Raw genomic sequence first — 17,678 nt, 5'->3', positions numbered from 1 at the left:
AAAAGCCACCCCCAAATCCCACTGATTAACTTTGACATAATTTGACTCTATTCCTCTCCAACTCTGTTCCTAATCTTGGAGCTCATTTCAAATTGTAAGAAGTTAAAGCCTATACCTATTAATTATCCTGCCTCTGAGCCCAGATATTCATTCAAAGGACCACTCTTGAGGACCTAGAGGGCCATATATGGCCTCAAGGGTCTAGGTTCCCCACCCCTGCTAGCCTTTCGGGTTATGGACTATCGCAAAGGTAAAGAGCAGGGGAGGAGAGGAGGGTATTTGGAAATGAGGCGTGTTCAGGATTAATCGGTGGATTAGGTGGATTGCTATCTCTTGTAAATTCAAGAATCTAGTGCCATCTAGTGGGGAAATGATCTGCTGTCTTCCAATATTTGAAGGAAGGCCAGTAATGTGGAAATGGGATAACACTCACCCTGTTTGGCGTCAGACTGGAGAACTAAATTGAGTGGATAAAAGTTATAGGAAAATAGGCTTTCGTTTAATATGTAGAAGAATTTCCCAATAGTTAGAGTTGTCTGGAAATGGAATGTGCTGTCTTTTGAGATAGAAAGTCTGTGATAGGAAGAAATCAAGGAGAGGTTAGACTATCAACCTGTCATGGATATTGGAGTCAGAGGATCTGGGTTCTAATCCTGCCTCTGTCAGAATCATGGGCAAATCACTTAACTTCTCTGTGCCTCAGTTTCCTCATCTGTTAAATGAGGTAGTTGGTCTGTATATATATATCCTGTGTGTATCCTGTGTGTGTGCGTGTATATATGTATATATATGTATATATGTATGTATATATTTGGATGCATGCATATGTATACATACATATATGTATGTACATATACACATGTGTGTGTATATGTATATATATTTAGTACTCTGTGTATAGGTAGTTTGTATATAGTTGTTTGCCTGTTGTTTCCCCTGTTAGACTGTGAACTTCTTAAGGGCAAAGCCTGTTTTTTTACCTTTTTATCCTCAGAGCTCAGCATGGTGCCTGGCACGTTAGTAGGGATTTAATTGTTGCTGGTTGACTGACAAACTTAAAGATAGGAAACTTCGTTAATCTGTGCTTACATTTTTGTGTGTAGTTAAGAGCACGACCTGTATTATTATTTCCACTTCACAGATTGGAAAACTAAGACTTGAAAAGTTTAAGTGAATCAGGAAACTCTGGATTAAACATCTTGCCTTTGATACTTACTATAGTGGTGCGATCTTGGGCAAATCACTTAACTTTTCTGAGTCTTATTTTTCTCATTTGGAAAATAAAGAGGCATAAGGCATGAAAATATTAGGGATAATAACTGTGGTACCTATTTCACAATTGTGAGTTGCGAGACTCAGAAGAGAAAATATACTAAAGTCCTTTGCAAATATTAAAGTTCTATATAAGTGGTAGATAATATGATTATCTAGTTCTTATCTTTTCAATGGTCTTCAGACAGAAATGGTACTGGGACAAATCATTACCCCATTATTATTCTTTTACACTTAATATTCTGTGAACAGTTGCAGGAGAAGACAAGATAACTACCTTTTGTATTTAAATAAAAGTATGAGGGTGTAAGCTCATCCTCCATAGTCTCACTGTAAGCATCCCTACCACAACTCTGGTTTAGCAGCACACTGGACAGTAGGGGTGATATTGATCTCCTTCTGTTACCATATGATTTTGACTTTCTCTATTATGTCTCTTTATTTCAAAAGTTTTTTATTCTACATAGCTTAGAGATTTTGAGGATTATATATGAGTGATGTATTAAAAAACTTTGTTCTTAAATTTTTATGGATCACTATTATGTCTGAATGGTTATAGGCAACAGTGTGGTATAGGATGCTTTAAATTGCAGTTAATTTTTTTTTTATTTTTTTTATTTTGTAATGTTTAACAATCACTGCCATACAATTGCGATTTTATCCCTCCCCACCTACTCCCCACTACCCCCCTCCCTCCCCACGACTGCATACAATTCTGTATAGATTCTACATATACTTTCCTATTGAGTATATTTTCACTATAGTCATGCTATGTAGTCAGACTAAGATAAATGAAAGAAATCGTATAACAAATCAGAACATGATACACAAACACATACACATACACAAACATGATCTGCTACAATATGTGAGTGACTTCCATATTTCTCTCTCTGAGTGTGGCAGGCATTTTGCCTTGAGATCCTCCATTGGGATTTTTTTTTTTTTTTTGGTAAGAAGTTCTTATGTTATTACAAAAATCTAAGTCTACCAGAAAAAACTCTCACACACTGTGGTCATTGTTGTGCACAAAGTTCTCCTGGTTCTGCTCCTTTCACTCAGCATCAGGTCATATAAGTCCTTCCAGGCCTCTCTGAAGTCTTCTTGTTCATCATTTCTTATGGCACAATAGTACTCCATTACATTCATATACCATAATTTATCCAGCCATTCCCCAATTGATGGACATCCCCTTGACTTCCAGTTTTTGGCAACTACATAGAGTGCTGCTATAAATATTTTTGTACATGTGGGACCCTTTCCCATTTTTATGATCTCTTGGGGATATAGTCCTAGTAGCGATATTGCTGGGTCAAAGGGTATGCACATTTTTGTAGCCCTTTGGGCATAGTTCCAAATTGCTCTCCAGAATGGTTGGATGCGCTCGCAGCTCCACCAACAATGAATTAGTGTTCCAACTGTCCCACATCCTCTCCAGCATTTATCATTTTCTTGTTCTGTCATGTTTGCCAATCTTATAGATGTGATGTGGTACCTCAGAGTTGTTTTGATTTGCATCTCTCTAACCAATAGTGATTTAGAGCATTTTTTCATATGATTATAGATAGCTTTAATTTCTTCCTCTGAAAATTGCCTGTTCATATCCTTTGACCATTTATCAATTGGGGAATGACTTGTATGATTATACATTTGGATCAGTTCTCTATATATTCTAGAAATGAGACCTTTATCCCCGAGCTTAGCTGTAAAAATTCTTTCCCAATTTACTACATCCCTCCGGATTTTGGTTGCATTGGGTTTGGTTGTGCAAAAACTTCTCAGTTTAATGTAATCAAAGTTATCCATTTTGCATTTCATAATGCATTCTATCTCTCCTTTAGTAAAGAATTCTTCCCTTCTCCATAGATCTGATAAATACACTATTCCTTGCTTCTCCAGTTTATTCATGGTATCAATCTTTATACCTAAATCATGTACCCATTTGGACTTTATTCTTGTGTACGGTGTCAGGTATGGGTCTATGCCTAATTTCCGCCACACTGTTATCCAGTTTTCCCAGCAATTTTTGTCAAACAATGAGTTCTTATCCCAGAAGCTGGGGTCCTTGGGTTTATCAAACAGAAGGTTGCTATATTCCTTGCCTACTGCATCTTGAGTGCCAAGTCTATTCCACTTGTCTACCTCTCTGTTTCTTAGCCAATACCAAGTGGTTTGGATAATTGCTGCTTTATAGTACAGTTTGAGGTCTGGTAGCGCTAGGCCACCTTCCCAAGCATTTCTTTTCATTGCAGTTAATTTTATTAGCTGAGTTCTTCAGGGATATTTTTAAGTCCATATTTACAGAATGGAGATTTGTCATATCAAACTATTAAAGACAGTGAGTTGCTGATATACATAATTCTAGCCACCAGATCATATCTTGCTGGTTATTTTGTAGATGCTAAATTTTTGTAGTTGGGTTTGATGTATTACACAGTCCCTACTATTTTCTTTCATAACCCAAATTGAATCACTAAGTCAGAGCTCTGTGAAGATATTCCTTCTATAATTTCTGGTGACAATGGCATGGTACTTAATTACCATTATAATTCCTTCCCTTTCTATGAACAAATCTTAATGATTCAGTCATTTGTTTAATGCTTTTTTGTTAACATATTGTTAGTTCATATGGATGGCATCCATGGAAAGCATTTTAATTCCAATCTTGGATCTTAGTCATTTCATACAAGTTACCTGTTATTAGCTTTTACCATTACTTGGTTCCATGATATTTGCGTGTTCCTCCAAATTTTTGTTCTATTTATCATATTTTCTACTAATATCTGTCAATTCTCTTCCTCCTTTGTGAAGAGGTACCCTTGGAGTTGAGGGTACTATTGACAAAAAACCAACCAACCAACCAAATCCAGTATAAAACCTTTGCTTTTAGTTAGTAAAATCCATTTCCAATTTTGTAATGATATAGTATTGGTACGTAAATGAAAGTGGATTTGATCCAGTTCATATATAGTTGTTCTCCTGGGTAGCACAATCCAAACCAAAGTATTTCCAACATGTAGCCTACTGGTATTTCTGACTTGCTTTAACGTCTCTTACCTCTTTGTGGTACCAGAACACTATACAATCAGTTCTTTGTGTGAAACTAATCATATTTATAGTTTTGAGTACCAACCTGCAGATTTATGTTGCCCTATCTGTTTGAACAGTTTTTATCACTCTGACTGGGGTGCTAATCCAATCAGTGGTTTTGTCAGAATCTAAATGGCTAATGTTGTTCAGGGTCTCATGGGGGTCGGAGGGAATACACTCTCTGACCTACCTTCTTCGGAACATGGATGATAAACTGGACTTTGAGGGGGATGTTATTATCACCATCGTCAAACTTATTCTCATCCTTTCTAAAGGGGTTCAGACTGAAATAGTCTTGAGACAACTCTCTCTTCTGCTCAATTATTCTTTTATATCTAATGCTCTATGGACTACTGCACAGGTGGATAAAATAATTGCTTTTTGTAGTTTAATTAAAAAAGCATTATAAGCTCAGCCTCTGTAGTCTCTCTGTAAGTATCTTCAATACAATCCTCAAGTACACAAGTATCCTCAATACAATTTCAGTAGCAGGCAAGTCAATATTGTTATTGTTCTTATTATTATTTTCCCAAATGGCATATTAATCATACCATCCTCTGAGCAAGGGGCAATATGTAAAGCTGGACTGTCTGTGAACAAGTCAGGTCTATACAACTTGGTTAAACTGGGCCTGAGATCTGATAGGTGCCCCATTATTCTGAGGTCATCTTAACCATGAGAGGAACAGGATGGGTATTCCTGCATTCTTGATGCAGATAAATATATCATTAAGACAAATTTCACTAGAGAGGCTGGTGTTGTCAGAAATGACCATACTTGTTACAGATGCAGACCGATATAGAATGAAAGCTTTTTTATCTCAAGTTCTACTAATTGGCAAGGCATTTATGTATATCTGTGATATATTGGTTATAATAATGGCCCTGAGCTACTAAAATTCCTGAAATGCCTTCAGAGTCATTTAAAAAAGGATAACATTCTGTTCAGTACAATCTTAATATTCCTTAGAGCCTATTTATTTGAAAAGTGGTACTTTGTGAATGGAAAAGTGATAATTCTAATGGAAAATTTTGTCTAATAGCAGTACTCTATTTGCTGATGGTGACTGATAAAAATTAAATGTATTAAGTTCTTGGATCAACACAATATGAATGAACCTTTTTTCCCCCTCTAAATCCACAGCAATAGAAGAAAGTCTTAAAAAAGTGGAGACATTTAAGGGCAACAAGGTTTCAGTCCATGATTTGTGGGACACTCTGCACACACTAGACCATGATTTGACGAAAGAGGAATTTCAAGAGGCACTGAAGGCAGTGCCAAAAGATGGTTGGTATTTTAAATATGAAGTCAATTGATAAACATTTACTAGGTATGCCTATCCTTGTGTAGGGAATTACTGTGAGCAAAAGAGGAAAACCAGGGAACAGAATTCCAAAGACCTTTCTCCTCTTCGCAGACCTAGGGCTAGATTTTATAAAGCAGGGTCATCTTATAGCCTAACTTAGTGGGAAGAGCTAGGAGTTCTCTGACCAGGAAGACCCCTTTTTTGGAGAACCTTCCCATTAACTGTCCAGCTTTCTTCCAAACCCCCAAACCTAAGAGTTAATCTGCAAGCCAAAATCAGGAGTCAAAGAGATAGTGGGAAGTCAGTGCCAGGTGTACCCCATGGTGCAGTGGATAGAGTGATGAAGATAAAGTCAGCAAGTCCTGAGTTCAAATGTTGTCTCAAGACACTAGTTGCCTAATTATGGGCAGGAGTCTAACCCTCACCTTTCTCAGCCTTAATTTTCTCATCTGTAAAATGGAGTTAATAATAGCACCTACCTCCCAGGTTGTTGTGAGTATAAAATGAGATAACATAAGTAAAGTACTTTGAGAATATTAAAGCTCTATGTAAGTAATAGCTATTATTATTATTTCCCCTAATAAATCTGACTCATTGTTTCTCACCTTCTCTTAGTTAGATTGACTTTGTTCTCGGTGTTCCTAACTTTAGCTGGGAATTTTGTTCCTTGTCTTCTGTGTTCCTGACATCCCTGTCTGTTTACAATCCCAGATTGGTAACCTGACTCCATCTTTCATGACAGGAACTCATCATGAAAGGGATCTGAACCCTTTCTTCTAATAGAATGGGGAATGAAGGAAATAAAATATCTAGAGTAATAACTGACGTTTTTGAATGGACAAATAATGTGCTTAAGCAGGATCAATGAATCAAGAACCGAAATAGAATCAGAGAACTTGAGAGCTGGAAGCAATCTCTAAAGATCATCTGATCTAACCTCCCTAGCCTCTTCAGATAGATGAAAGGCCACAACCTTTTTCTTTTTCTTTCTCTTATTTAAAAAAAAAAAGATTTAATAATCCCCAATAGGCTCATAACCAATTAAACATGAAAATAAGGAAAAAATATATGCATGACTTGATATTTAACCAAATGAATTGGTATAGTAAAGAAGCAAAGCAGATGTTTTCATTCTATATTTCTTTCCAGGTATATCTTTTATATAAAGATAGATAAAGGATATATATATATATATATATATATATATATATATATAAAGATAGAAAAAGTCTTATCGTTTTTCTTCCCTCCTTTTCCCCCTCCTCCTCCTCATTTTTCTCCCCTCCTATGCCTACTCTATTTTCTTTCCATGTACCTTTGTTTTTTTCTCTTCTTTTCCGTTCCTTCAAAAGTATATTTGTCATTGTGAATATAGTTCTTGTTCTAATGACCTCACTTTCTATCACTTCATATAGATCTTTCCATATTTCCTCATTTCCTTTATATTCATTATTTTAATTACCCTAATATACAATATAAAATTTAGCTGATGTACAATAGTTGGGCAGATAAGGGTTGCCCTCATTATTCTATTAAAAAACAAGCAGTTATGAATAATATATATTTTTTACAAATAGTCTTTTTTTCCATAATGCTACTTTGAGATAAATCCTAGAAGTAGAAATTGTTGGTTTGAAAGGTATGGATATTGTCTGGCACATACTAGGTACTTAATAAATGTTTGTTGACTTATTGATTTCTCTGTGACTCTTATGGCATATTGCCATGTTGTTCTCCAAAATGTTTGCACCAATATTATTTTAAGAATACCTACAGTCTACCCACGATAACTTTTTTTCCAGTTTTTACCATTCTAATGGGAGATACTTTAAAATGGTTTTGATTTGCATTTCCCTGATGATTAGGGACTTTTTCTTTTTTCTTATTAGAGATTATTAAAGCAAGGCAATTTCATAGCTTCCCTTGTCCAAAGAAGCTAAAACTCTTCTATCCAGGGGACTTCTAAGACCATCACAGGATTCATGGCTTTCTGTAAGCTGGTCCTCTAAGCCTCACTCCAAAGTTATAATTCAGTTTGATTGGAAAATGAATGTTTCATTACCCTTTTCTTTCTCATTCTCACGTGACATATTTTGATATGGTCATCCTGCAAAAGCAGGTAATATACAAAAAGTGCTTTGCAAACATTAAGACATTATATGAGTTATTATTAGTAGAAATATTCTGTGGTCATATAAAATTTGAAAAAAGTAATCTGGTTTTACTGACTAACTTATTTGCTCATTAATGACATAGAAACCAGTATAATAATGTATAATGTCTTTATTATACCCTGATCTTTATTTAGCAAGACGGACATATTCAAAATATTTTGTTTCTGAAATATTTTACCTTGCAGAAAATAAAAATGTAGACTTTGATGAGTTCTGTCAGGCTCTAGAAGATACAACAAAACAAGCAGCACAGGAGATTATAGGTAAGAAATGGATTTATTGTGATCACTAAAAATTCACTTTTACTGTTTTGAAACTTGGATTATTATGAAGTCAGAATTCTCAGTCAACTCATGTTAGGGATGCAAATGAATATAGGACAACAGAATTTATGCTTGACTAATAGTTGGAGGTCTTGACTTGACATCTAAGGGTTTTTTTTTTTTTTCACAATGAAAATGAGAAAGTCCTTTCTCCAGAGACGTTATGTATTTAGGACTGAATGAGTTTGGAGAACAGTAGCTCACCTGGATACCTTCTTTCTACCCCTAGACCATCAGCTATTGGCTTCCTGATTTCCCTAATAGTGAAGATGCTCTACATACTCATGAACCTTAAAATTAGGACCCTATCCTGTGACTCAGCATTTGGCATTAGGAGTTTTCCCATAAGCTTTTGAACTGCTTCTTTCAGGAGTGCATCCCTCATACTGGCTTTAAGAGAAACAGTTGTTTGAAAAGCACCGGAATATTAAAATTTGAACTTCTATTTTCCTGTTTTTACATTACAAGAAAGTATAATCTTAGGCAAAAGGACCTCAAAGAAAGCTACTTGTTTCACAGAAAGAAGGTTACAAATGGTCAGTTGGCTAAAGAAGGAATGTGCAGATGTTTAGCTTGGAGAAGAAAAGATTTAGTTTGGGTTCAACAGCTTTCCCCAGGTATTTGGTCCTCATATGGAAGGGGAATTAGAATTGTTTTTCTTGGCAATGGATAGTAAAACTAAGAACAATGGATGGAAATGTCAAAGGTTGACTTATATGCAATATAATGGAAAAATTCTCTTACAATTAGAGCTGCTATTAAAATATTAGAATAGACTACCCTGGAAAACAGAGTTTTTCAAGCAGATACTGGATGAGCACTTGTCAGGGATGCTGCAGAGAGTTTTTTAAAATTGGATTGAGCTGGATGATCTCTCGAGATCCCTTCCAACTCTTAAAAGTCTGTGGTTCTGTCAAAGTGTAACCATGCTAAACACATTGAGTGACATTGTCATTAATGCACAGGGTAATTGATCATATTGGGTAGGGAAACAAAAAGTAGTATCCTGAAGGAATGGCTATGGTCTATGACCCCATAGCTCAAGGCAGGAAATTTTTCATAGGGTAAAAAGGAAAGGAATTTGGGCCATTGCTGGCAGGAGAATACATTTGGATGAGTGGCAGGAGTGTGGAGGTTATGAGGGAATGATGGGACTCATCAGTCTGGGATCAGTTGGAGGGGACTAGTAGCTATCTCCAACCAGAAGTTTAGAGCAGGGAACCCCCTAAAGTGATGGAAATGCTGAATGTTAGAGACATACTTGACACACAAAAAGGTGTCAAGGAAAATTTATTAAAGTAAAGTTCAGAGGAATTGAACACTTTGGCCAAAGCTAGCTCCACCCTTCTTCAGGAGGAGGGAGTATCTTCTGGGTTCATTCCGTTGAATGAATGGTTAGCTTCCAAGTAAGGCTACAGGAAGACTACAACTTGTTCCGACCAATCCAACCCCTTTATACTGTTCTGAATTTTGGACTCTATGCCCCACCATCCACTGGCCATGTGACTTCATGTTCTCCTCTCTGATAGGCTTTCACTCAAACAGCTCATTAAGCTTGCGCACAAGTTTCTGACCTCTAACCTGACCATGCTAGGTCATAACTCTGTGGAAACAGAACTTCTTGTTTGTTTCCCACAAACTTCCCCCTTTTTTCTTTATTAAAATTTCTGTTTCCACACCTAAATAAAATCAATACCTCCTCACTTTCTTTCCCCTGTGAATTCTTCCCTTCATCTATTTCCCCTTTATATAAATATGGAAAGGGAGCAAAGTTGATGATGCATTGACAGATTGCAAGGGGGCAGTCCCCTTTCATAAGTGCAGATACAGAGACTCAAAAGAAAAAGGCAAATCAATGAATTGTCCTTATAGAAGTTCCATCTCTTACAGAAGTCTGGGGAGGAACATCATCTGATTTAGTTTTCTGATCTGGATGTGCATTCAAGCCATCTTCAGTACAGCATCTCAGGATCTTCTTCCCTTTATATTCTTGTAGAAATCCAGATGTCCACTCTCCTACAAAACTGACCTTGATACAATTTTAGATTACCATTCCAAAGCCTTATACCCTTATAACTGTTACAAAATCAAAACTGGAACTTTGACCTTATTCCAAGTTGGGACCTTTGTCCCTTACCCTAAAAGAGTTTTAGTCCCATTTGTCTAACAGAGCCCTGGAAAACCTCAACTTATAAGCCACTTGGATTTCCCCACTTGAACTGGCTCTCTTGAGTCCCATAAGCTTTTCCCTATCATTATGCCCTATCAGTGCAATTCTCCAGGTTACTAGCCACTCCCCTCAAGATCATCCCTGGAATCCCTAGACCATCTGGGGTCACCCCTGAACTCCTTCCCCAGTCCTTCTGTAGATAAGATACATTTTGATTCCATGAAAATTCTCAGACTTTATTCAGGCTACTTACATTAGCAATAAAAATGCTCAGATTCCTTAAGAGTCTACCCAATATTGAGAAACCCTAACAAACTTTGACTTTCTTTGGCTGAAAGAAGGCTTGGGTTGAATTCATTTGAGCAAGACCTGCATGTCACTGTTTTTGGGTCCCAAGCACCCATAGCCTCAACAATTCCATACAATTACAGTTAACTTTAAATCCCAGTCTTGTTCTATGGAACAATGATTCAGCATTACATTTATGCTTTCGTTTTCTTTCTTTTATCTAATTGTTCCCATAATGTTTGGAAGAAATGTCCTATTCCAGGGATTTTATCTTTCACGGATTATACAAGAGTACCAAGTTAGCCAGACTCAGCAATAGTTGAGTGGTAAAACATTCCTTTTCAGAGAAACACAGTGGGGAAAATGAGCCAGAAGGATCTCATCCCAGGTAGAGGACAGGATTGTTTCCCGAGGCAAACTTTTGCCTGTAACAGTCACATTCTTCTCTGAGTAGTAAAACACAATTAGTAATGGTCCCAGCAGCGTTTGCATCAGAAGGCAGGTTTCACTAATCAAAAATTTTACCAGGACTTACATCTTAGATCTTAAATTTGTCCTAAAAGTCAATCACTAGAGATAATTTATCACCAAAACAAGTTCCTTGTTTAGGAACTCCATATACAAACAGTTAAAATCAATTTGATATACCTTGCAGAGAGACCACAACTTTAACAAAGTGAGTTCACCCCAAGTCTGAGGTGCTACTGCTTTCTAGCCTCAGATGTCATAGTCATTTGGGTGATACTTTCAGGCTTTTCCAGACCTGAGGAGTGCAAGGTGGGACTGGCACCTGTCCTTTCCTTCGACAACAGGAAAGAGTTAACATATTTTCTCTGAGCAGCTCTGAGTTCAGACTAGATCTTAAGAAGTCCTTCTGTAATAATGACTGTACTTTGAAGGTGAATAGGAGACCACCATGAGGGTGTCTGAAATTTATCACAGAGTTTCCTGGAGCCATAAAATTCCTGGTCTCCTTTATCTTGTCCCTTATCTTCCAACCCACATTAAATCTTTATATAACAAGTTTGCTTACAAATATAAACTTAGTAGGCCTTCCAAAGATCGTACAAAAGATTTTGCAAAACACTTCTTCATGCAACAAATATTTCCCTCTCTTAAAAAAACAGTTTACAATTTATCACAAAATCCTCTTGAACCTAATTGACAAAAAGTACAAGAAAAGATCTAAAATCAAGGTCTTTGCATAATTACCAAATTTCCCTTCACAAACATACTTTTGTAAATGCTTGATTTATAGTAAAAACAATTTTAGTTAAAACTTCCTTCTTAATAGCAGAAATAAACTTTAAGCATACTTAATACATTCTTAGATGGAACAGGCTTGAAAATCACACACAAACACACATATGTATACATACATATGTATATGTATGTATATATATTTTCAAGGATTGTTATTTTCCCAATAGGAATTCTATAACACAGAAGTTCTTACACAGAATTCATAACAGCTTCTTAACCAATTCATCATTAATTTAACAATGCAATTCCTAATACAACAATACTTAGACAAATTACTTTTTCAACAGTATACATTATATATTTAAAACTTGAAGCAACCCATTATCTATTCAGGTGAATGCATTTTCACCTCACCTTGCACAAAAATTCATCTCCTTATCACCACGTGGGCACACGCTGTTACCTGATAATCATTTAATATAACTTTTTTTATTACAAAAATTTGCTATAAAAGTAAAAGGACAATGCCATACATCTTAGAAGGAAAGAACTTCCTTAACTGCTTGATTCCAGGAATGAATCAGTATCTGACAGCCAATCATGTAGTGATTAGGTGCTGAAAGCAAGGGCTTAGGAGTAATCAGGTGGAGGAATTTTCCTTTTTCAGAAAGGATCTAGCAAAGTTGTGAAATACATTTAGGAAGATTCAATCAAGATGTCTTCAAAAACTGTCCCCAGACATCCACCTTGAGCAGTTCTCAGCCTGCAGTCTGTGTCATTTGGCTTTATGATAACTCAAACAACTTATTTCTGTAATCAGAGCTTAAAACAATAGTAAATGATAGTCCTATAAAGTCTTAAATAGGAAAAAAAATATTATCTTGGCATTCTTTCAGATAGAATTGTCTCAAATTTGATTGAGCTATTAATTATCAATCAAGTTACATGATTTTTTGGTCTTCTTTAACTACTTCCTCACATTCTCACAACTTACTAAAACCATCTGAAACTGACACACCCAAAACAACTATTCAAACCTTCTTATCTGCCTTTCATATTTTCAATCAAACCTTTATTCATCATTCCAAATTTCTCAATCCCATTACTCAGATTATCCAGCTTTCCTTTCCTTTTTAACCATGACTGTCTGCACTGGAATCCCATTCCAACTTAAACAAAGCAAAGAGGTCAATGGCTAACCTTACAGGCTGAAGGATTTATGTCCTTGTTTCACAAACTTGTTCATTCTTCCCTAATTATACTCACTCTTGAAGAATGAAATACTTCAGGGATTAAATCTTTTTAGCCAAGATTTCAAACAGAAAATCTACCATTATATAGCAAACATCAGCATTATCACTGCTTATTTATAACCAAATATAAGTTTCAAATTATCAAATTTCTATCACATCCTTTTAAAACCCCAATCTGTATATAATAAAATCCAAATTTAAAATTGTGACAATTACATTCGATGAGTATTGCATCTAACTTATGCCTATCCTTGTGTCAAGCACTTTACAATCATAAATTCCAAATAACAATCTTTTCCTGCTTAATCCTAATAGGAAGAGTACTCTGATGCTGCTCTTTATTCCTTCAGGACAGATTTTGACTTGAATCATATCAAATCTGGATTTATAATCATTAATGATAACCATTTTAACCACTTTGTTCTTAAGTCAAATACTCTTGCTACTGAAAAGAAAATTTTATTCATAACTAACTTCACATAATCCCTTGAAGGAATATGTGGTAACAATTCTCAACTCTGGACAGCTTTTTCTCTTTTTATTCTACTTCTTTAAAGAGCTGAAACCCCTTGTCTCATCTCCCATCACCCTCTGAGGCTCACCAGAGAAGGAGCTCTCTTAATTCCTTTCCAGTTCCCATTCTATCCCCCTTGGGAATTTCAGGTTGTATACTAGGAAAAGCATATAAAGTTCTATAAAGAGTTTGAAATCACACCTGTTCTTCTCAGGGTAGCTTAAAATATGCCAATATTTTAAGACTAGGCTTTTGATCTAGGCAGAGACCTAAAAAATATAAGTTGCCAGTTTCCCCATGGCAGAAGCTTCCATAGTTCCAAAAGATTAAATAATTGACTGCCGAAGTACTTGCTCTCCTTGTCTTCATCTTTCAGAATCTTGAGAGAGTTAATGCTTCTAAAAGAAATCCAAGAAATTCTAAAATGAATTTGCAATTTTAAACACATTGTCTGGTATCAGACTTATTGACTTACAGAATTTAAACATAAAGTACAGAATTTAAACATAAAGTACAGAGATCTCATGAAATCAAAACTCAACTTTTCACTCCAGATTGCCTGTTTGAGACTTCCGCTACTTGCTAATTTCTATTACAAAAGAGACTCTCTTTTGATGAGGTAGGGAATGCCCTACCCCTCCCCTATCTGAGGGAAAAAGACCTTCCCAGTTCCTACAAAAAAAGTTTTGAATCAGATTAACTAAAGAGTCTACCTAGCCCAGGCAAAAGGCCTAAGTAATTTGAATCAAAGCTGACAAGGTGTGACTTTCAAACATGGGACTTGGGAGCTTAATAACTAATAGTAATAATGACAAATCACAGTAAACAATTTTTAAATTCAATAACCTTCCATAACTTTGTCTATTGGTTTCCCAATCAGGCTAAACATTTTCTGAAGTGGGATGGAGGGGAGGGAAGGGATGTCTGAGCACATGAACACTCTGAAGTCCCACCATATGCCCCTGCTTTTACATTTCAAATATACCAGATACTCACTAATATCTTCTAGTCTTCCCACTCCTTCAAAAAAAAAAGAAACCTTAGAAGTTAAGAGCCTAACAATTTCCATATCAAGACAGTCACAATTTTTTTCAGTTGATTACTCTGCAAAGAGCAATCTGAGGGGAAAAGATTGTTTATTTCCTTTATCTTTCTTTTCACATTCAAAAACTTGGCTAGAGTTTAGAATGCAGAAAGAAAGATTTTTTTAAAAAAGGTTTTCAACTGTATTAACACCATTCCTGCAACCAGACCAAGCCAAACAGCAATATATATATGTATGTATGTGTGTGTGTATGTATATATGCATATGTATGTATATGTGTGTATATATATATATATATAATATATATGTATATATATTCCTCCCTCTCTCTCTCCCCCATCCCACTCACTCCTCTGAAACTGCTCCAGAGGTGGGGTGGGAGAAGGGAAAAGACAAAAAGAAAGGCATTCCTTGCTGGCTGACTGCATTTACAATTTTATGAAACATTTCACAAACACAGACAAGACATTTAACAAAGCATTATAGAGTGCACAGTAATTTCGATTTTGAATTCAGACAGGTCAAAAATTTGTGGTTTCTAGCCAGTTTTAAGCACTAAATTCTTCCCTAGTCCACAGGAGCTCTCCTCCCCACCATTGCTCAAATTCCCAGGACTCTGTCTGAGTTCCCTTGTTAACTTAGAGTGAACCAGGAGACTTCAGGACAGAGATATGACTAACAGGGAGATTGCTGTGCTGAACTTCGCTCCATCAGTAAAAGACTGACCCGGAGTGCAAGTTCTTGGTCTGGCCTTATCCTTGCCCAGTATACTGGCTTACCTGGTCCACCACCAAGTTTCCTCCCTAATTCATCTGAACTCCCTGACTTTGATTCAAGGTCACAAGCTTAAATGGTGTAGATTTAACTTACAGGGACTGTAAAAAAATTTTTTTTATAGGAGTACTCTCCTTGTGTTTTATTTCATTCCGCCTGAGTCAGCATGTCAGGCCCCATGTTGGGCACCAAATTGTTAGAGACACATTTGACACACAAAAAGGTATCAAGGAAAATTTATTAAAGTAGAGTTCAGAGGATTTGAACACTTTGGCCCAAGCTGGCTCCACCCCTCTTCAGGAGGAGGGAATGCCTTCTACATTTATTATGAACAAGTAGCTTCCAAGTAAGTCTACAGGAAGACTATCACTTGTTCAGACCAATCCATGCCCCTTTATACTGTTCCGAATTTTGGACTCTGCACCCCACCATCCACTGGCCACATGACTTCACGTTCTCTTCTCTGATAGGCTTTCCCTCAAATAGCTTGTCAATCCTGCTCACATCTTTCTGACCTCTAACCTGACCATGCAAGGTCACAACTCTATGAAAACAGAACTTCTTTCTTGTTTCCCACACTGAAGAAGGAAATGATAGGTTCCAAAACTTCTCTTACTGTGCCATTTTGCCCAAGACTAGCTCTGTTAACATGCCTTAAGCACATTTTTAGACAATTTAAACACTACTAGAATAACATAGGGAGTGATACAGCCAAACAACCTACAAAGTCAAGTGGATTACATAATGATGGCCAAATCTTTTACATCCATCTAAAGTGACATCAAGACTTAGGTAAATTGTTTACTTGAGGGTATCTTTATGCCTTGTGTTCTGTACTCTTACCTATATTCACAAGCGATCTTAGTTTAGGTTTTAATTGAATCTGTTTCTTTTTGGTAGGGTCAAAGCAAAGAAAGGCTTTGATCTTATCACATTGAAAGAATGAGAATTTGCTACTATTGGTTCATTTTTTGTCAACAGAGGAAACATTGGTAGAGTCTTGGTAATACATAAGCATGGATTCCTGAATGTGATATTGCTGAGAATAAACTCATGGCTAGTTTGACCTTCTTGTTACAGCTTTCTCCTCTGCCTCCCTCCTTCCTTCCTCTTTGGCTACAGAATGTGATAATTAGACTGGGAGTGCCACCTATCATTCCAGTCATATGAGAAACACCCTCTTCCCCCACCCTTGTTGTTTTTAAAGTAAATTTTAAGTAACCCTCCCAGATAATTTCCATTTGTTTGCTTCTAGCACCGTCTGAGAAAATACTTGCCTTAAATAAGATCAAAGATGACATGGTAGCCAAGAAGGACCTGGATTATGTCTTGAAGAGTATGGGGATTATTTTGCCTAAAGAACAATTGAAAAAAATACTTAAATCTACAGGTATTTTATTTTAATAATTCATGATTTTGTTTCATTGATACATTTAATTATTTTACATCACTAATCACCTGATATAAGCCTCCCCTTATTTTTTTCCCCAAAACTGAAAACCCTTTAGACTAAGAAATTTAAGCAAAAATACCTTATATGGTGTCTTTGTCTGACACTGTATGCAACACTCTGCTCCCGTAGTCCTGTGCCTCTTTATTGAGACGAGAAGGTGTTGTGGTCTAGGTGTATTAGGAACCCCAAAATATAAGGGTGTGGGGTGGGGGTCTGTCTTGAAAGAATTCAACCACTCAAGCCTTTTTTCAGTCCAAGTAGCAAGTTTATTATGACACCGGTTGGGGTGGACGAGATTCCTAGTGAGTCTGAGCTATTTGTGATGCCAATACAAGTGGGCCAGACTCCTAAGGAATCTATGCAATTGATGAGGGTAAGACTGATATTTTATAGAGAGAGACTGTGAAAAGATCTGGATGGGATTAAGGAGTGGCAAATAGCCTGGAGTGGACCAGGTGCAGACAATGGAAGGAATTAAGTGGTGGGAGAGCCCCCATGATAGGGCAGTTAAAAGGAATATTGACTGGGATGGGCTGGGTGTCTCTGGTGAAGGCCAGAGATCTGGGTTCAGGGGCTTTGGATCCAGGTCCCAAAGAAATGATCTTTTCCTTTTAGGGGTGCATCATTAGCACCACATCAGAGGGAGGTGTCTTCCATTCATTATCCTTTCCCCAAGACCAACACTGATTATTGTAATTGCTTAGAGTTTGGCTTCCTTTAGTGTTACTTTGATTTACATGATTGGAATTCCTGTGCATAATGTCCTCCTGGTTCTACTTACTTTATATTGATTTGTATAATTGTTCCTTTGTT

General features: G+C 36.6%; 1 protein-coding gene across 6 annotated transcripts in view; it reads left to right on the top strand.

The window, feature by feature from the left end:
• The window catches only part of EFCAB3 (EF-hand calcium binding domain 3), a 481,176-nt gene that overhangs the window by 52,856 nt on the left and 410,642 nt on the right, over positions 1–17,678 (top strand). For all 6 annotated transcript variants that reach the window (XM_072645908.1, XM_072645906.1, XM_072645907.1 and 3 more), the window contains 3 exons: positions 5,506–5,649; positions 8,028–8,105; positions 16,668–16,802. In XM_072645908.1, coding sequence (XP_072502009.1) covers positions 5,506–5,649; positions 8,028–8,105; positions 16,668–16,802 — 357 coding nt within the window. The remainder of the gene's footprint in view (positions 1–5,505; positions 5,650–8,027; positions 8,106–16,667; positions 16,803–17,678) is intronic.

Source organism: Notamacropus eugenii, chromosome 2 (genome assembly GCF_028372415.1).
Source record: "Notamacropus eugenii isolate mMacEug1 chromosome 2, mMacEug1.pri_v2, whole genome shotgun sequence".
In the NCBI taxonomy this organism is placed as follows: Eukaryota; Metazoa; Chordata; class Mammalia; order Diprotodontia; family Macropodidae; genus Notamacropus; species Notamacropus eugenii.
The sequence above is the reverse complement of the archived record's forward strand: the minus strand, read 5'-3'. Positions and strand labels throughout refer to the sequence as shown.